This window comes from Trachurus trachurus (genome assembly GCF_905171665.1).
Source record: "Trachurus trachurus genome assembly, chromosome: 6".
In the NCBI taxonomy this organism is placed as follows: Eukaryota; Metazoa; Chordata; class Actinopteri; order Carangiformes; family Carangidae; genus Trachurus; species Trachurus trachurus.
This window is the reverse complement of record NC_139897.1, coordinates 161456-182685: the sequence shown is the minus strand read 5'-3', so window position 1 is coordinate 182685 and position 21230 is coordinate 161456. Positions and strand designations below refer to the sequence as shown.

Genomic DNA, 21230 nt, shown 5'->3' with positions numbered 1-21230 from the left:
AGGCTTTTAATACATATTAACTCTGGGGCAGCAGGAGCCACACGCCAAAAAGAGAAACATATGTTAAGAGACTGTGTGTGCTCTAATAATCATAAACACATGCAATGCTGTGCAAAAATCTCACACCCCCATTATGTTTGTTGTTTTAACAAGGCTATAATGATCAGATATAATTATTTATCAGTCTCTTTATTAGAATTCAAAGAGAAAATACATAAGATATGTATGCAGCATTAAAAAAAACAGAGAAAAACAACTTCTACGGACGTCAGTGTGCCCTCCCCTTACATTCGAGCAAGAACCTGACTCTTAAACCTAAATGGGATGGAACCCTGTTTAATATAATTGTTCACACCGTGACATGCTTGAGAATCACATACCGTAAACATGCTGTATGAGTTGGAAGCTGGCTAATATGTATAAAACCAACTAAACCAACTTTCACATCACATCATTTCATTGAAGATGCCAAAGATCAGAGAATTTTACATGACATCAGCAATGTAACTCTCAAAGAGATTTCAGCAGACAAACTGGATACTAAAGATGTAGTATTCCATGTGTTATCAAGAATTTTGAATAATCATTAGATCTGATTAGAATTTCTTCTTTGAGAGAATAAAGAAGTCCAGTAAGGACCTGGCTCAGCATCTACAGTAACAGCTTCATGGGGATGATCTTTGTGGACGGGTAGCAGCCAAGACAGCACTTTTTCAGCAATAATACTGATCCCAAGCACAACTATTAATGCAGTGAAGTTATATTTGGAGAGAAAAGCAGCTGATGAAAAACTGACAGTCACAGACTGACCTCCAGAGTCCAAGACCTGAAAATTATAGAAGCAGTATGGGAAATAAGAGACAGTCTAAATCTTAAGAAGAACTCTGAAAGTGCTGGTGGAAACCTGGTGTAATATAAGAAGAGATTTCAGGTCAGCCTCAGCGAGAGGTCAATATGCGCTCAGTGCCAAGGGAGGTCACATTAAATACTGACTTGAGCCATTTGGTTCAGAATATTTTTGTTTTTTTCTGATTTTGTGTACATGTTTCCTGTGTTTCTGTTTGTATGTTAATAAAGAGACTGAAAAATAAATATGGCTGGTCATTAAAGCTTTGCCAGTGTTGCACGGCACCCACAGGGTCATGTTCAGAGGGGGGCCAAATTGATTCCTCCTCATTTAGAAGTAAGTCTTTTGAGGACAGCAGTAAAATTTCCACATAATCAAGTCTGACTTAAGCAGCCTGACAGACAGTCCACTCCTGTAACTGAAGTGGAACACAATGGCAAGTGCTTTAGCTGGTTGTATGTACTGCATGTACACCCAGAAAGGATGGAGTGGAGTGTGTTTTACTCTTGTCAGACAGCAGTGAGCAGTGAGTGTGCCAGAGCAGAGCAGAGCTGTTCAGATGAAGCTGCCTGATTCCTCGGTTGTTGTTTTTCATCCCAGGAGTTATTTGTTCAGACCTACCCCATCTATGACTTAGCACCAAGGACATCAAGCATTTGCACTCATCTGCACTCAGGTACATGCACACTGATGTTGACTCATTCATGATTTATCGCAAATGTGAGACCACAAGGATAATATAATCAGAGCTATTGGCAGATTTAAAGTTAAAGGTACATTGTGTAGGAATTACTCCCATCTAGCGTTGCGGTTGTAGATCGCAAGCAACTCAGTCGTATTTTTCATGCTGCATTCACGTGAAATTGGGCAGACGGACGACAGCCGCTGCACGTAACGGCATAAACAAGCCTCTATGTAAACAAGTGGTCCGTCAGCACGAGGCAAAACAATACACCTGACAATATGTTGTCATGGCGATGTCGTATTGTTTACCTGACCCACGTTTTACCGGCTTTCTCTCGACTTCTGTAACTAAAATGACATCTGGTTTGTTACCGACGGCCGTCTGCCTGACTGCACCTGAATGCAGCATCAGTGTAACGCTCCATTCCTCCTCACTGCGTTACCGCGGTGACTTTTCACAGATGCCACCTCGACCTGAGCCGACAGCTCCGGTGTCTCCGCTGAGTTTCCGTGGTTTCCTACCGTCACGCTGCCACTGGACGTAAAAACATGGAGACACCACATGGCAGCAGCACCGAGCTTACCCGCTCCATGGAGATATGAATGATATGAACGGCTCATTCAGAGCTGAAAGGAACACTTCACTTTGTTGATGGGGGGGATTACTGGTTAATGAAAAACAGACTTTTGAACCAAATAATCGATTCTCGTGAATAGATAACAGGAGAAGTTACACAATGTCCCTTTAAAGGTCCAGTGTGTAATAATTGTCACGGTTTATTGGTAAAATCTGAAAATACTACACATGATAGTTGTATGTGTATAATCGTGAGTGCGAACGAGTGAGTGAATCTGCATAACTTGAGTATTTGACATTAGTTATTTCCTGCTCTATGAATAATCTGGAGAGAATGATGAGCCGAGGTGTGGTTGCTTTGTCTGGATGAAGGTCTTTAAAGTGTGCTTTGCTCTCTGTGATCTATGTGTGACCCCTGTCTTGTGCATGTTTCCCCCATTGCTTTCACTTTCATGTCCAAGCAATGCGTAATTCACACACTATTCCATTATTTCACTCATCCAACACATCATCTCTATGTCACAGCTGTTTCCCTCTGTCCTCTGGCCATTCTTAATGATGTCCTACCAGCGGCCACAGCCTTTCCTGAGGATGTGCGGGATTTTGTGTTTCAGGCTTGACTTCCACGGTTTGACAAGGCTCTTGGTGTTGACCATCAGTCGGCCGATCTTCCAGTCTCCATGACCCGCCACTACATAGTCAGATCCTGGAGAGAGGACAGAGCAGAGCATCAGTGAATGTCAAGTCTACTGAGAACGCCACTAAAATAGAGAGAACAGGGGCAAAATCACTGTGGGAGGCCCCTTGTGTAAAAAGAAAAGATGTTATTATATAACTATTAACAGTGAGTTAAATACTGGTCTGCAATGGCTGGCTCAGATGAATGTTGCCAGAAAGGATTATTGTGAAGTGTCAGATGTGAAATGGTCTCATAACAGAGAGGTGGCTCGCGTCTTCAAGCTGTAAATGTCTAATCTCAATGAGTGATGCTGGGTTACTGGCACTTGCTCAAAGTCTCTTTAAGGAGCTACAAAGATCTTCTACTAGAAGAATAGTATTCAGCATGAAACTGTCTACATAGGAGTCAACTAATTATCAGCTTCTTGCATTGTGAGCAATAAAGTTTCTAGTGCAAACTGCTTACAACTGATCTGGGTTGAGAATGGGGCAGGTGCACCCTTTGATGGTCCAGGATTCTGGGTAAAGGGTGACACTTCCCCTCTGGAGCATCATCTGAGGGCTTTGGTATAACACCTTCCTGACCTTGACCTCCACCTCTGCATGGGAGCCTTGGCCGTGAGCTGACATCACCCCCTGCAGCACTGCCAGGGAAGCACATCAATAAATCACTCATTTCTTAGAGAGATTTCATAGGAGAACTCCACTCATTTTATGAATCAAAATCACTCTACTGTTCATCGGGGCACTGAAAAAAACTGCAAACTGCAGCAATGCACCAACAAAAGGGGGGAAGAAGAGTACCACTAGCAATTACTCATGTGTTAAGATTATTCAAACACTTTTGATTCTGGATGAGGAAAGAATGTGTTTATTCAACCTGCATGTTTGTGTTTGCCCCTTTAAGTTTAAGAATCATGACAAATGGTGGAGTGGAACAACAGCAGGCATTTTATCATTTTAAGATTTTATTAAGATGCCATAGATTATATCATGTTGTTAGGATCAATTCATTCATTATGTCAAACACAGCTTACCATAGTCGTACTCTGCCGCACAGAAGTGTTTGGGGCTCCCTAGAGTCACCTCTACACATTCACATTTCTCTGGAAAAATGATACACAATCAATGCGATTAAAGTCAATCATTCCACAGATGATCAAGAACAAAGGAGCTGCGTTTTTATTGATGTGGGTTGATGAGTGTGCAGTATGAAGTAAGAGTATGAAGTGTGATATGACCTGCGACTCACCAGAGTGGTGCAGTGCAGAGAAAAGCTCCTCTACCCTAAAGAGTGCCGTCTCACTATTATTGCTGCTGTGTCCCATGTGGCCAGTGGCTGTATAGAAGACCTCCACATCTGAGCTGCAGCACAGAGATAAAACCAGCCAGAGCCAGGGCTCCGGTCAGGGTTAATACTCTAACTCAACACCACTTTATCCACTTTTATATGTGCTAATACAGAGAGCTACGTCTTGGCTCTCACCCAGGAATGCGGTCACCAGTATAGGGGTCACAGTCCCCTGTGCAGTCGAATGGGCGGCAGCCATATTCATGAAGCCCTCAGTATCCCATCATGCAACAGTCACAATGAGGGCCTCTGACGGCAGGCTTACAAGTGAACTCTCCGCTGCTAGGGTTGCAGGGACAGGCTGCAGGGGACACAGAGCAAGAGGATGCATATTAACACTTCTGTCCATCAGCCAAAACACATTTATTTTGATTCTGGCAAAACTTGCAAGCAGTCAGTATACATAATTCAGATTGCATATGAAACAAAAAGAAACATGAAGATACAAAGTGAACTCCTGTGGCAGAATAAAAGTTAAATGTATTTAATCATCACTTTGTAACAAGCAACAAGTTTGGCATATGTGCTCAACATACTCCAGTAGCTTCAGCAATAACAAACAGTAGCGTTACACTGATGCTGCATTCAGGTGCAGTCAGGCAGACGGCCGTCGGTAACAAACCAGATGTCATTTTAGTCACAGAAGTCTAGAGAAAGCCAGTAAAACGTGGGTCAGGTAAACAATACGACATCGCCATGACAACATATTGTCACGTGTACCACTTGTATGCCGTTGCGAGCAGCGGCTGTCGTCCGTCTGCCGTCTGCCCAATTTCATGTGAATGCAGCATGAAAAATACGATTGAGTTGCTTGCGATATACAACCGCAACGCTAGATGGAAGTAATTCCTACACAATGTACCTTTAAAAATGCAGCAGCGTCCTTGGTGGGGGGGAAGGGAAAGAATGGGAAAAATGTGCTTGCATGGACCATGGGAAATTCCTCCATTATTTGAAATTACAGTCGCATTCCAAAACAGGACTGTCATTCCTGCAAAGGAGCAGACTGGAGTCTTCCTACTATCATATCACAGGCAGAAAGGTGCTGAGTGAAAATACCCTTATCAAAGAGAAATCAATCTGCTTTAATTTGGAAGGTCACACACACACTCAAAAAAAAAAAAATCAAATATCCATTACCGTCCTCCAAATATCAAAGGCTGCTCTTCTTGATTGGAATTCTCAGCCGGCACTCATCCAGACAGAGTTCTGGATGAGACAGAGGGCCTTATGTTTGCAGGAGTCAGGGGCCGTTATGGACGACCGGGGTCCCTGAAGAAACCCTTACCCTTACACATGCACATTTACCATGAAAGGACAAATGCGACGTTTTTCTTCACTCAGCTCATCTTGCAAAACCTGGTGATAGTGGTGCTGGCTCTTATAGCAGCTGACATTACAAGATGAACTGCTCTGCTATTCATCAAGCATCAGTGTCTAAAATGTTACATGGGATTTATGATGCTAAATTCATTTTGGAGATAGGTCTACATGCTGTTTGTCCTACCCTGCATTAGACTCTCTTGGACTCATCACTCACTCTGGCACTTATGTGGTGTCCCCATGATGCCGTTGGCAGCCTGCCAGGGTTGGTTGTTGTAGAGTGGTGCACAGCGCTCACAGTGGTCACCAGCTGTGTTGTGTCTGCAACACACACTTACCATGGACCTGCCAAGCAAACACAACAGACACAAAATAACCCATTACCCACACACTTTGAGTGTTTCAGAGGGCATATTTAAATTGTCAGCAAGTATTGCAAACGCATGATTTATTGTACTCAGCTCTCACTGTGTGGGATTCATGTATCCTTGAGAGTTTCACTGCTATTTGTTAATTGATCTAGGAGGTATATCACCCTGGGTAGGTCATCATAAGCCTAACAACATATACAGTACATATACACATCCCTATGATGATTAATTTATGACTGTATGATTTATCTATGAAAATTTGTATATCTCATATTATATATACCTACCTTTTGTATACATCTTGTGTTTTTCTACCAATTTCAATTATTCTTGAAGCACATTTTACTTGTGTATTGCAACATAGGGGCATCTGTAATCAGTGTTTACATGCTATGCAGTCTTTTACCACCTGTGTAACATGTGTACAAAGCCCCAAGCCATGTTGGAATTTAACTCGTGCTTCTATTCTTCATTTACAGTACAGTGGAAACATGACAGAGACTATGTGCTGTTATAGCCAATAGGCTGAGCACTATGATCAAGATCTCCACATCCTTAAATCCCCATAATGGTGGGTAAAGCCATGGCCTAATATCCAGTCCTCACTGCAACCCTCAGCTTCAGCAGCACATCAGAGCCCAGCTGAGTAATGTGGGAGTGGTGGGAGCAATATTCCAATCAGCAAACAAATTGAGACAAACAAACTGTTGGTCTGAGTGAATGTTCGCAACACAGCAAATTGTACAAGAGTGTTTTGTTGGTGAAGCAGGTGCTTCTGCAAGCTATGTTCAAAGAATCCAGCTCTAAATAGCTCACCATGTTACCGGTGCTCTGTTGCAGGGGCGTTTAGATACACCGGAGGCCCCAGGCAAGTGGCACCTTGGAGGGCCCCCCTACTGCCACCTCCAACCGCGGCCACAAATGTTAAAGGATAATCACCATTTTTTACAATCCGGACATTATTTCTAGCATAAAATACGATCATTTACTCACCCAGATAACTTTGGTGTCATTACAAGTCATTCCGACGAAATTAGATCCAGCCGAGAGCCGTGTATATCCATATATTGCAAATACACGGGGCACGCAATGCAGCCTCTAAATAACACATTATCCGCCGCGAAACTCGTTCCTTTCACCAATATTTTGTTATGATCAGGGATCTAAATTAACACCCGCCAACCCGCCAAATTCAGGTTAAAAGTCATTTTGGCGGGTGTTAATAAAGACTTACTAGCCAGTTTGGCCAGTGGTGCATGAGACAATCATCACGGCCAGAGCTCTACTGTTCTCGGTCATTTGTCCCCCTGGCAGCACTTACTACATTTCCCATGAACACTGCATGCTACGTGATGACATATCAGACGCCCATTGGCTGCGCACAGGCCGGTGTTTCACGCTACAGCAGAGAGGGGACTCCAACACGTCGTTCGCGACATGCTCGCGCTCGTGACTCGCGAGCTGCCGGTAGCCTGCGGCCCCTTTCCCAAACCGGGCCGCTTGGTTGAAGCTGTGTGCGTGCATGGGGCCGTTCAGATGCAACGTGTAGACGTGCCACATGCCCGCTCACAACCAAAGTAAAGCCGTAGCGGCGGCAGACAATGCGTTGCGGTTTTTTTTTTTTTTTTTTTCCCGTGCATGTCCGCGGTGCACAGATGAAAAAGCTCAACTTTTTGGGAGGCAGCAAGCAAACTGCATGTCATGTGATAAGAACCGACTCAGAATCGATCAGCTGCACGGACCTGCTTCTCCTGCAGCGACATGCTACCTGGCTCTCAGTGCTTGTCGGTGTTGTGTCAAATCCTGGCCCCCTGTCCAGCTGGTTCTCCCCGACTGTTTCCCACAGAGCTCTGCCCCCAAATGTAGAATGTGTTTTATAGAAGAGAAACACTGAAATATCATGTCCACCTCAGTCTTAGCCCAATTCTGTTAGCTAGTCAAAAAAATAAAAAAAACTAGTCCAGTAACTATTGTCAATGAAGGCATTGACAATAGTTACTGGACTAGTTTTTGTTTTTTTTGACCAGCTAACAGAATACAATTGTGTATAAAACTGAAAAAATAAATAAATAATAAAATAATAAATACAGGAATTTAGGGTAAGAGTAGCCTATAAGGTTTGACATCACACAGTCTGTACTTAATCATTTGCAAAGATGTACAAAGACATTTAGGCTACAATGTGATGAAATTAATGAGAAATACAATTCTTTTGTGAACATTTGCCAAGTATTGGAGGTGTGTCCATGTTGTTTTGAGAATGTAGCCTAATTTCTGTTTTGAAAAATAAGCCAAACCAATGGAGAAAAACTGTAATAGAGGAGGCACAATACCTGAAAGTATTTCAGTTGTCAGTATGATAGCTAGGCTAAAAACATGCTATTTTCATGGGAAACACAGTACAATGTACGAATGTAAATAAACTAGTGGAAATGCTGGTGATCTAAAAAGTTCATTTAGAACCCTGGGTATTAGTGTTATTCCCCTCTGAGTCCAGGGTTAGCTGTTATCAACATCCGGGGTCTGTAGGTTGACCTACTAACCTCTGACCTGGATGATGTCATCTCAGACCGCTGCCTGGCACGGTTTGGTTTGCTGCTACTGCTAATGCTTCGTTTCCGACTTGTCAGAACAAAATGAGCAGCTGGACGAAGTTCAGCTTCCACAGGCTTCCTCTCCACAACCTACTGTAAAGCTCCGGCTAGTTGTGCTAAAATTGGACCCGAGCCAAAGCGGAATCACTATTATCAGAATGAGCCGGGCAGCGGTCGGAGATGACATCATCCAGGTATGGCGCCTGCATTAGCATTTTGTACCCGCTAACAGAGGTGTCTCATTCCACTCGAAGCCTCACACAATGTTTCACCCTGACAACAACATTAACAGTTTGTACTAGAGTTTTTTTTTTTGTGAATTTCTGGTTCTAAGAGTGCATATTCCATACCGGGAGTTCTCAGTGGGCGAGTTGTGTGCTCTCGGGCAACGTCTCTCCACCATAGACTGTAAAAAGAAGCTCTCCACCCAAAAAGAGTAAACTCAGGCTGAGAATCTTTCTCACAGCGCACGCGCCACCCTCTGGTTGGGCAGGGAACTGCACTACTTCAACAGCAAGCTCAGATACAAATACAATATACTTCCAACTGTGGCACTACTCTCAAGTGGCTTCTCAGAACCAATGACAGAAAGCAGCATGCACTCAAAGGTGTCACGTCCTCTGTGTGTTCCCCTGTTTAGTTAAGTTTAGTTCCTGTTCTGTTTTTTCTGTGTTTCACCTGTCTTGATTGCACCACCTGTGTGTCTTGCCTTGTGTATTAGCCTCGGTGTCTCCCTGTTGGACTCGGATCGTCTGCGTTTCTTGCTCCATGTGTTCCTGTGTTTCCCCATGCAATTTGTAAGTAAAATAAACTCTTTTTGTGCACCTGAAACCTGTATCTTGTCTGCATCTGGGTCCTGTTATCCCCAACCTGACACACAATGTCCTCTAATTTGCCTTTCGTTGATGTACCGTCGTGGGGGGGGTTTCCCTTTTTCCCTTTTTCCAGAATGTTGGATACTGTATCATCTTTGCTTACATGTCTCTTGTTCCACCCCCAGTAGGCTGTATATTCAGTCAGTGTCTGACTGACACTGTGGCCACTATAACATTAAAAAAAAATAATAATAATAATAATAGTAGCCTTTGTAATTTGATTTGTGACTGTCTTTATAAGACAAACTGTTTTAACTGAGTCTTTTGTGTCTTAATGCTGTTTTCTGTTCAGATGCAGTCAAATCAACTAGGACAGAAAGGGCTGCTCGATGCGGGATTCAAACTGGGGCCGCCTGCAGTGAGGACTGTAGCCTCAACACATGAGACGGCTGCTCTACCAACTGAGCTACACACCACCCCCCATCTGTTACTATTCTTGATTGATGGCAGCATGTCTTTACCTCCAAACCTTTTGTGGTGAAGAGGTGATGGCCAGGGGTTGAAGGGGTGAGTTGGATAAAAGTTGGAGAAATCTAACTCAGTAATTCTGTGAATTACAGGTGTTCACACAAAAATGGTTACAACCACACTCTCTCTCCCCTCCATGAGCAAATGTACATACAAGAGCTGTCCAGTCAGAAAACTCTAGGAGCAAAAACTGATGAAGTTTGTATTCTTGGTCTAATTTTTATGTTAGTGGGTTCAGAGAGCCCGGCTGTGGGCTAATGCTGCAGATGGCACATCTGGCTTGGTGTTGACATGTGAACTGTTGTTTCCAGTTTGGAGTCAAACTAAGAGTGATCACATTACTAGCAGACTATTGACAGTAAATTACTGTGAATTAAGCTCAGTTTCCCCCCATTAACCTTTTGCCCCAGTAGTACTGTATAAAATATTGTTTTTATCAATACATTTGACATGACATGAATGTTGGGTTTTGTTTCTGTGTGACACTTTTGCTGCTGTGTCTGGAAAACAGAAAATTTATTTGATCTGACCTGGTGCAGGGTTGTTGACTGAAGGAAATATCTTTCATTTCACAAAGTAGGGGAATGTTGCCACCTAGTGAATGAAATTGGATCTTGCCTGCAGCAACATCTGCAATGCTCCAGGGGACCACTGATATGTGACAAGATCTTTGTGACACCACACTGAAGATGACCAAAATTAGGAGAAGCTGTAATAAAACCAACAGGAGACCACTGTTATACACAGAAAGGCCTGAAAATCTAACCCACAACCTTGTTGCTGAGAGAATATTAATCATGTCTATTGTAATGGGGAAAAACATTCCTGTTATGTATTATTGAACTGGGAAGTTTGAATCTGGACGCTGAACTTACATTGAAGTATTCAAAGCTTACTTCACCGACAGCAATGTCGACTATTGTTGTTAGAAAGTTGTTTCAGTCACAGTGCTGGTAACATTAGCTTTTAAAAAACGCTATCAATCACCTGCTTCACTGCTAGTGGCCTTCATTCCTGCATAGTTTTAATTGGCCGTGAGGGTAGCACTAAAAGTGTTCGATGAAATGCCCCAAAACCAACATGATAAACATCTAGTTAAAGGGATAGTAGCATTTTTTTAAAGTGGGGTTGTATGATCTACAAATAGCCCCTAAGTACTTTAATTGCAGTAGAAGACTCTCTGCACTCCTCCCGTTAGCAACGCCAGCCCATAGCCCTGCCCAGAGATTTACAACATACAGTGTTGTGAATGGACCCAAAGAAACGGCCTATTTTCGCGGCCTAAAAGAGGTTTTAAGTGAAAAAAAATAAACAGTTCCATTGTTCGCTATAATATAATTTTTTCCAGCCCTTCAAAGCGCAGTTTTAATTTGGACGTAACCAACTCACGTATCCCTCCGCCCAGGGTTAGCGCCTGCCGATCAGCAGTTGGTTAGGTCCAAATAAAAACTGTGTTTTTCCTGCACTTTGAGGGGCTGGAAAAAATTGTATTATAGTGAACAATGGAACTGTGTTTTTTTTTTCCAGGTAAAACCTCTTTTAGGCCACGAAAATAGGCCGTTTCTTTGGGTCTGTTCACAACAATGTATGTTGTAAATCTCTGGGCAGGGCTATGGGCTGGCGTTGCTAACGGGAGGAGTGTAGAGAGTCTTCTACTGCAATTAAAGTACTTAGGGGCTATTTGTAGATCATACAACCCCACTTTAAAAAATGCTACTATCCCTTTAAAGTTTGGATTCCACCCTCTTCACACAACCCAACATAATTCATTTTTAATCACCATGTAGTTCACAAAACACTTTCAAATTTGTGTAACTTTCATCTGGTGTCACAGCTGCTGCCACTCTGTGGTTACACACACTCATACACCCAATTTTACCTTTAATCTGCCTCGGGTCAAACATGTCTCGTATATCAGTTTAAAGCTCAGCATTTCATCCTTCCGCCAAATTCTGCCGTTCCATCCTAGCACAAACTGCCCATTTAATATCCCAATTAGTGTAGTCAGGGTAAGACAGCTTTCAGAGAAGACAGCTTTCAGTTTACATAATATGCTTTTCCAGAGGCCTGGAGCCACCCTGTGTTTATCCTGTGTGATATAATCTGAATTCTTAATCTACTTGACATTGAACTTGTTGCATGTCAAATTAAAGCTCACAGTTTGAACCCAAGAATTTTCATCTGTGATGTTCTGATGACTCACAACATCTCGTTTGGTAACTTTGATCTGGTTTTACAGCTACTGCAATCCTGTGTTGATGATGTAATGCAGTTGTTAATAAGACATGTCACATTACATTATGAAGTTCCTTGTTCTGATGCCATATATCTGATTTAAACCTAGATTTAGGGCTGTGTGAGTTAGCTGCTGTTAGTTGGAGCATGTCTGCTGTGGAGGAGTTTTTTGCAGAATCCCATTGATGGCCTGTTAGACTATCTGTAAAGGATCAGCTAATTAGTGGAGAGCATTTTTAGAACATACTCCCCCAGTCAAGGACATGAAGACCAACTTTTGTGTGTCAGTGTGGTTCAGTTGTGGTTTTTGACCCTGCTGCTAAAGTGTGTGTTACCTGTCAAAGCCCAGGAAGCCTATTCTGCTTTGCCTAAATCACACTACAGTATGAGAGCTATCTCAAGGTAAAACTGGCTGTGTTAAAGGCATATGAATTACCTGAGGCTTACATGTATCAGCCTATGGTATCAGCAGAAGTTTAGTAGTGCAAAGAGTCAGGACAGGCAGACGTACATAGAATTTGCCCATAGGTTAGCTAGCTGGCAGCTTTGGTGTCTACAGTAGGGATTGTGGTCGCTCCATCTATAGAAGGTGGGGAGGAGACAATTGATAATCCAGATGATGGTGTGATGCAAGGCAGACTTAAAAAGTCACTGAGAAATTTGTATCTATTGTTGTTCTTATTATTGTTCTTGCCTGAATCACAGAGGAAGGAGTTGTCTGACCTCATTTTGTTATTTCTTTCTCTGTTGTTATAGACACGCCCTCCTGAACCCGACTCACAGAACATGCAAGGCAGAACTAGACATGAAGGCATCTGATTGGTTTTTCCTTTTCGGAGCGAAAAGCACGGATTGGTCAGAGTTTTGTCAGTCAGTCCTGCAGCTGCCACAGAGGTCTGGTTATTTTCGTTCCTTTTTCTGAATGTATAATGTATTGACTACTCTCAGGATAGAAGGACAATTTCACCCAGTATAACAAAAAGTATTTCTTCTCATAACTTTAATGCCATATGTGCTGGGTTTTTTGCCCTCTGGTTGTTTCAGGTGTGTTTCAGAACTATAAATCTGTGAGTTTTGTTCTCTTTATATCATAGGCCGAAATTTAAAAAGCAAAGTTCAAACACGTCTGTCACCTTAAACACACACATTCCTGCACATGCTGTGACCACGTCAGTTGGGTAACATCAGTACAGCAACCTGGGGAAAATGCCACTATCTGCAGCTGAGCACCAGACAGATTAAACTGAGCTTGATCAGCATGTTTGCTATTGAAAATAACTTTTTTTCCACAGCGAACAGCTGTGTGACTATCAGCAGAGCGAAGTGACTCTCCTGTATGGGAACAGCCCACCTGTCTGCTGCTGATGATATTAAGTGACCAGAGGAGTGGAGGCCTGACACATACTGTAGGACAGCGAACAGGCAGGATGAAGGGCCTCTGGTTGGTGTTGGTTCTTGTGGCTGCGGCTACAGCTGAAAAAGTTTTCCCTGGGTAAGTTTATCTGTTCATGCTACAAGAAGAAACAGCTACTGGTTTTGTAATATGGACAGTGATAATGCTTTCTGTAATACCTTGTAATACATCTTCAAGGATACAATCAACATATCCGACACTTAAGATCTCCAACTATCAGAAAATAAAGAGATTGCTTGCTCATGAAACTTAAATATAAAACTTTGCAGCTGCTTCATAGAACTGTATCATTGTAAGGACGTACAACTGGAATTATACAGTACAATTTCTTGCAAATGAAATAAGTTAATTTCAGAATCTGTCTGTTTGGCATTGAGTTTACTTTCTGACTCTATTTAGCTGGCCTACCTTTTAATGTTAAGATAGTTTTAATGTTTTTCTACTAGATGCCCTATGTTACACATAAAATAATCACCTAATCTGAACAAGTACAAGATTAATAGGTAAATTCTGACCAAGTGTTATGTGTAGAGAAAGGTTAATCCTGATTATTGAAGAGAGTGGAGAAGGAGTCATGGCATCTCGCCTGTATGATTTATTGTTATATTTGTAAGTAATCAAATAAATCCCCCTCCATTGCTGATCTCAATGAATAAAGAAGAATATATCAGAGTGTATAAATAACATAAAAGTCTCTTTATATAATAATGTTGAGACATAAACAAATGTCTTCCAGAGACCAGGTTATCAGGGTCAATGTGCAGTCTGAAGAAGAAATCCAACTCCTGCAGGCTCTGGAGACCCAAGAGGAGTGGGAGGTACACACACACACACACACACACACACACACGCACACACACTGCAAATACCTACACTTGAGTTTTCTCAGCTGCTTGTACCAGACAGTTTTCTCATGAACAAGGCCAAATCCAATTCAGCCTGAAATAATCACCTTTGGAGTTCATGTGGGATGAAGATGAACATAGTTGTTTACATGATAAAAGTCAGGACCTCTCAGATGCCTGGCTGTTGTTTTGCATTTCACCATTCAACAGAAACTTTCCAGGCGCTAACTTTTTGGATCATTTTATTACTGGAAAGTTGTCTGACAAAGTCACCAAACACATCTGTTAAAGACCAGACTGTGATTCACATAGAGAAATTAGAGATGTATATTTTAGTCTTTCACACAGCTTTGAGTAGAAATTACTTGGTGGAAGTGTGGCACCAGCCTTCATGCCCCCGAGGATGACATTATTGAATTATTTAAGGGAATATTGTTATCAGTCTCATATCAGAAGCTATGACTTCTCAATTCAATTGATTTCCAGTCTTTCCTTCAAAAGAATAAAACAGGGTCATGTCTAAGTGTAGAGCAGGGGTCGGCAACCTTTAGCATTAAAAGAGCCGTTTGGGCCCTTTCCCACCCTATCGAACATGAGCACCACAATCTCCAAAGAAATAACTATTACAATGAACAAGTGAATGGCCATTATTTTGCCTATCTTTTTTTTTTTCTTCCCAAAATGAGCTTGCCCTCTCTAAACCACGAGAGCCACATGGGAGCCACAGCAGAGTGACGAAAGAACCGCATGTGGGTCCGGAGCTGCAGGTTGCCGACCTCTGGTCTAGGAAGACGTTTCACCTCTCATCCAAGAGGCTTCATCAGTTCAAGCTGATGAACTGAACTGATGAAGCCTCTTGGATAAGAGGTGAAACGTCTTAGACAAATAACCAAGTCCAGTTGCATTCTATTTAAATTTCCTTGAGATTCTGGAAAATCTGTTTGTGTTTTGGAGAATAAATGAAACAGGATGTTGATGTTTATGCTTTTAACTTCATTTGCCTCATAGTGATATAATATGTGATGCCTACACACAGTGAGGAGTGATGTATTGATGCCTACAGGATCTGTTGAAGAAATTATTTTTTGAATTCATTGGCTCAGTTCACTCATACACTTCATGGTGTTCATGGTGATCTGTGATTCCTCCTTGTCTGTCTGATCCCAGCTGGACTTTTGGCTCCACCCAGTCTCCACTGAGCTTCCTGTTGACATCCATGTGCCCAGCTCCAGCTTGAGCTCTGTGAAGGAGTACCTCAGTGCCCACAACATCCCCTTCGCTGTTATGATTGACAACCTTCAGGTTTGTAATTCCCTGTGAGCAGTTCATAAGCACATGCTGATAGATGACTGTCTGGTTCAGGAGATTTGTTCTGCTCTTATGTCTAACTTTAGCCTCCTCGTTGCTTAATTAGATGCTGAGAATCAAGTGGTTATAATACTAACTATCAGATATGTTGCATGTAACATGCAGGAGGTCCTTGATGCGGAGAAGGCTGAGATGGAGGAGAACCAGATGAGGGAGCGCAGCAGCAGGAGCTTCAACTTTGGAGCCTATCATCGTCTGGAGACAGTAGGCTGTTTACACAAACACTTCATCTAAACTCCTGTTGCCCTCATAGCCAACACAGGCTTATAACCAAGAATTGATTGACATGTTTGTTGAGAGCACCTTAAGTCAGGCCTGTAAGGCCTCTGTATGTTTTAGACATGCTTTTACACAAGCTGATCTTTAATATAGTAGCTAACAGCTAAAACAACCGGTCCTGGTTTTGCTGGCCCCTGTTTTTACTATATTTACCAGGCTCCTTTACTGTGGAACCAGCTCTCTCCATGGGTCAGAGAGGCAGATACTCTAACTACATTTAAGTCCAGGCTTAAAACCTTCCTGTATGACAGAGATTTTAGTTAGGGCTGGTCCAGGTAGCTCTGAACCATTTTATAGCTACACTGCTATAGACTTAGACTGCTGGGGGACAGGGACACATCTCTTATAAACTGTTTTCTTGTCTGTAGCAACATCTATTGCACGTCTGTCCGTCCTGGGTGAGGGATCCCTCCTCTGTTGCTCACCCTGAGGTTTCTCCTGGTTTTCCCTGTTAAAAGGGTTTTCTTGGAGTTTTTCCTCAGTGGATGTGAGGGTCTAAGGACAGAGGATGTTGTTATGATGCCATGTAAAGGCCTTTGAGACAAACTGATGATCTCTCTGACAAGGCAAGGCAATTTTATTTGTATAGTCCACTTTTACAAACAGTTTGTCTCAAAGGGCTTTACATGGCATCATAACAACATCCTCTGACCTTAGACCCTCACAGGGTCTGAGGAAAAACTCCCAAGTGAAGGGATTCTTCACCCAGCAAGAGCGGACGGGCAATAGATGTTGTATACAGACAAGAAAACAGTTTACAACAATATGGAAAAACATGGACATAGATGCAGTTAACAAGAGGTGATGAAGGCAGCTTCTGGTGGGCAGACTGGGCCATATACAGGAAAGGCAGGGAGAGCAGGCCAGCTTAATGGGAGTAGTGGATGGCAGGCTGGTTCATGAGAAGGGAGGGCAGGCTGGTTTAACAGCAGGGGAAAGGACTTGATGCAGGTGCCAGTTGGTCCCTGCAGTGCATGAACTGTCTTCTCTCATACAGATCTACAACTGGATGGACACCCTGGTGGCACAGTATCCTCATTTGGTCACCAAGCAGGAAATTGGCAGATCCTATGAGAACAGGCCCATGTATGTGCTCAAGGTAGGATGAAAATACCTCAACACTTTAAGTACCCATTATCTACTATTTAGCAGTCTTCATCCACAGTACATCAGGTGTCCACAGTGGGGAATTTAATGTCATAGATGACTTTGCTTTTTTTCTGCATTAAAAAAAATGAATTGGTTTTTAGTTCAGCACTGGTGGAAACAAGCGTCCTGCAATCTGGATCGACACAGGAATCCACTCCAGGGAATGGGTGTCTCAGGCTACCGGAGTGTGGACGGCCAACAAGGTGAACATGTTTGCAGAATCAAGTTGTGTTGAACCAAAATGTGCTCCAAACCATCAGAAGAAATTGTTTTAATTCAAAGGTGCACTTTGAATGTTTAAAACGTGATAAATGGACCTGAAATAATCACATGATTGACACAAACTGTCACAGGCAGTAAAAATGTAATTGCTCTCTGTTTACTGTTGTTCTTGCTTAGATTGCCACTGATTATGGCAGAGACTCCTCCCTGACCTCCCTCCTGAACACCATGGACATCTACATGCTGCTCCTGGCGAACCCTGATGGTTATGCTTACACCCACACCAACGTACGTCAGCAGTCACTGGGACAGCTGCATCATCTTTAACTCTGCCCCTTTGTTTTGACACAGTATTTAAATGGGGTCATGTTGCTCAACAGCCACATAAAAATGTTGTGCAGTGTATATTGTAGGCAGAAAAACCACTCACGCTAACTGAAGCTGTCTGATGAACAGAACCGTATGTGGCGTAAGACTCGCTCCATCGTCCCAGGGTCTGGATGCCGTGGAGTTGATCCCAACAGGAACTGGGACGCCGGCTTTGGAGGTCAGTACAGATGACACAGTAAATAACTTGTTGTATTTAGACCAATTTGTAGTAAATAATAAATATGTGTCACATCCATCATCATAAACGCATAGGCCTACACACCTCAGGTTCTGATTTAATAACTTAATAAGCCTCAAACAGTGATGAACGGGCACTTATACTCTCTTGCCCTGTGGGGGAGCTCGCAGCACACTACCTGAAGCATTCACACGAAGCAGCAACAGCCAGACTCTGTGCTCAGGCATTAAAGGGATATTTCAACATTTTGGCAAATTCACCTATTGCCATAATCCCTATAGTTATAGGAGTAGTTTCATTACCTTTAATTGTCTGTGCAAGGCAAGCTGTTTTTAGATCGGCGGGACAGAGACGTGAGCTGCACGGTATTTCCACATTTCCCTCGTCAAACTAAATACACAATCCAGCAACTCCAAAACCCTCTGGTGGGCAAGTTGTGACCTGCACATTCACCACACTATGAAATGATAATGTATATGTTACGGCCGAGAGCGGTCGTAACAGTATAATTATGTAACATTATGACACATGAAGCAAATACTCTGAACTACTTGCGCTTTTGCAGTCACTCAAGTTTCGGCTTTGCATTTACCTTGAAAACAACTCTTTCTCGTAATGTTACATTATTACTCCATAGCGTGGTGAATGTGCAGGTCCCAACTTGTCCACGAGAGCATTTTGGAGTTGTTGGATTGTGTATTTGATGAATTTGATGAGTCAAAGGTGGAAATACCATGCTGTGCAGAGCTCACGTCTCTGCCCCGCCGATCTCAAAACAGCTTGCCCGACAATTAAAGGTAATGCACCTACTGCTAAGATTATAGGGATTATGGCAATGGACGAATTTACCAAAATGTTGGTCACTTTTTCATACCATCAGCATTAAATTTTTCTATAGTGCACTAGGCTATTTGAGCTTTGAGGCTTCTTTGACTAGACATGAAATCCTGCTGCTTTCTACTAACTGTCATTATATTCTGTGTTGTTCATGTGTCTCATCTCCTTTCAGGTCCTGGTGCCAGCAAGAATCCCTGCTCTGAGTCCTACCATGGCCCCTCAGCTCACTCAGAGATCGAGGTGAAGAACGTGGTGAACCTGATCAAGAACCATGGCAACTTCAAGTCCTTCATCTCTGTCCACGCATACTCCCAGCTGCTCATGTACCCCTATGGCTATTCCTGCAGAAGCGTGCCACATCAGCGTGAGCTGGTAAGCAAGGAGAATCTGTAAGCTGGTGCATAGCAAACCACGTAATCCTTTAAAAGTTTCTTCCAAATTAAAGTTTTATATCCAAAAGAAAAAGTAAATAATTTCCCCTGAGAGTTGAGTTGAAGTTTAAATTAACGCTACAAAATTGAATAGAGCTGAAATAATAAGATGACAGACTTTGAAATGACAGAAATTTCAAATATAGATAATAATTAAAATGTTAATTTGCAACCTTAGTAATTTTGCAATTGTACTTAGTGAATTGACTAGAAACCAACACCTGCACTTTGATTAGGCTACATTTATTTTTCATTTCAGCCAAGTAAATTTCTGAGCAATATTCTTCCCCAGGTTTACACGGTTTATTAACATGAGTCAAGAAAAAGTTAAAAGCTAAACTCTAAAAAGCATTTTTTGTTTCTCTTACTTTTTGCTTTGTACCATTGTTTTATTCATTTTCAGCTTTGCAGGGCAAAATGACTTGAAATTCTGTGGAGATATGTACATAAGGTTAGGATGGTAGCATGGAACTTGTTTTTTACATAAATTGCAAATTTGTAACTGACTTAGTAAGCCTGGTTTGAGATAATATAAGGATGTCAAGGTTGACTGAGTCCAGATTTTGGGAGTGGGTATAGTTGGCAGTATTATCTCTTACCTTATTGTATTGTATGTCCTCTTTGTCCTACTCCTTAGGACTCTGTTGGCAGAGCTGCAGTACAGAAACTCACTTCTCTCTACGGCACGAGGTACAAAGTCGGAAGCATCTGCAACATCATCTGTAAGTAACTTTGTCGCCCCTGCTGATAACCACTTCATCAGGACTCGCTGTAGCCTACTGCTACAAACAGATTTCTGCAATATGTGGATGTAATGATGATAAGTAATCAATGGTGGAAATGAAGAACATTTACTCAAGTTAAACTACAACAGCTTTTAGGGTCTTGTATTTCTATTTTAAGGCACCTTCTACTTCAACATTGAAGAACAGTATCATACTTTTAGTCAACCATATTCACTTACAGTGGATTACAAACTATTTACTGACATAAACTTTACACACAAGTGACCAGCTTATTAAGTCTAATACCAAATGTATTGCAGCATAAGCAATATAATTTAATTAGGCTACATTTCAATTACATTTTTGAAGACTTTGTTTTTGTAAATGAATTGTAATTTGATTTTGGTGTAATAAAACCTTCTTCATTAAAAAAAAATCATGCAAATGAACATAATATGATGCTTTTATAATGATAGTATTAACTAGCCTACTGAAATAAAACTCTTGAAAATCATCTTTAGAAAAATAAGAAACAATTATTTTTTTCCAAAATGGAATAATAATAGGCTACAGTGATTTTAAAGTACTGGTAATATTGTTGGCACTTTACTAATACAACTATTACTCCTTGTAGATCAAGCCAGTGGCGGCAGTATTGACTGGTCCTACAATATGGGCATTAAATACTCCTTTGCCTTTGAGCTGAGAGACACTGGTCGCTTTGGTTTCATCCTGCCAGCAAATCAGATCATCCCCACCGCTTCGGAGACCTGGCTGGCCCTGAAACACATCATGGAGTACGTCCGTGACCATCCCTATTGATGACTGTAACCCTGGAACCACAGATCTGACTTTAATGTTGACCAATAAAGTCACAAATAGCCTACCCAGTTTTCTTCCTTTCAGAAATCTCTGTAGAGATATAAATAAATGAATGAACAGATAATAAATTTGGCCCCTGTGCATAAGCCTCAGTGGGGCATATGTTTTTACTATAGTCGTGGTAAAAAATACCTGAATCAATGAGTAGCCTAAACGCATGCATCTGATATGGTTTCTTATGGACTCTATCATCAAGTGTTTATAATACAGTTGGTCTGCACAATCTGAAAGCAGCAGATGTGACAGATGTTCAGCCTCCATGGGACTGTGGACAGCATCACACTCCCCAGTCCCAACAGATGGGTGATGGAGATTGCCCAGATGTGGCCTTCACAGTAGCTATAGTTTTTTCTCTAGTGAACAATGAATGATCAGTAGCCTAAGTTACACCAAGGCCACATAATGTCATGTTATGCCAGATGCATTCCTCTAATTAGCCTACTACTGTCTAATTAATGGAGCTAGTAGGTCCATGATGAAGCCTATTGAATACACTGATAGTTGTAT

General features: G+C 42.0%; 1 protein-coding gene and 1 pseudogene across 2 annotated transcripts; one reads left to right on the top strand and one right to left on the bottom strand.

The window, feature by feature from the left end:
• Positions 1 to 2671: 2671 nt before the first annotated feature.
• On the bottom strand, positions 2672 to 7391 carry LOC310987264 (netrin-4-like; annotated as a pseudogene). The gene is made up of 7 exons: positions 7269 to 7391; positions 5678 to 5805; positions 4273 to 4438; positions 4039 to 4151; positions 3824 to 3892; positions 3260 to 3430; positions 2672 to 2814 (listed from the first exon to the last, which is right to left on the bottom strand). The product of its transcript is annotated as a netrin-4-like (transcript).
• Positions 7392 to 13430: 6039 nt separating this feature from the next.
• cpa4 (carboxypeptidase A4) lies at positions 13431 to 20663 on the top strand (the record flags this gene model as incomplete). Its single annotated transcript, XM_083973177.1, has 11 exons — positions 13431 to 13495; positions 14154 to 14235; positions 15430 to 15564; positions 15736 to 15834; positions 16907 to 17008; positions 17160 to 17261; positions 17458 to 17568; positions 17737 to 17827; positions 18858 to 19057; positions 19754 to 19838; positions 20476 to 20663. 11 exons carry the CDS (start codon positions 13431 to 13433, stop codon positions 20661 to 20663), a joined length of 1260 nt encoding a protein of 419 aa, XP_083829303.1.
• Between the last annotated feature and the right edge of the window lie 567 nt (positions 20664 to 21230).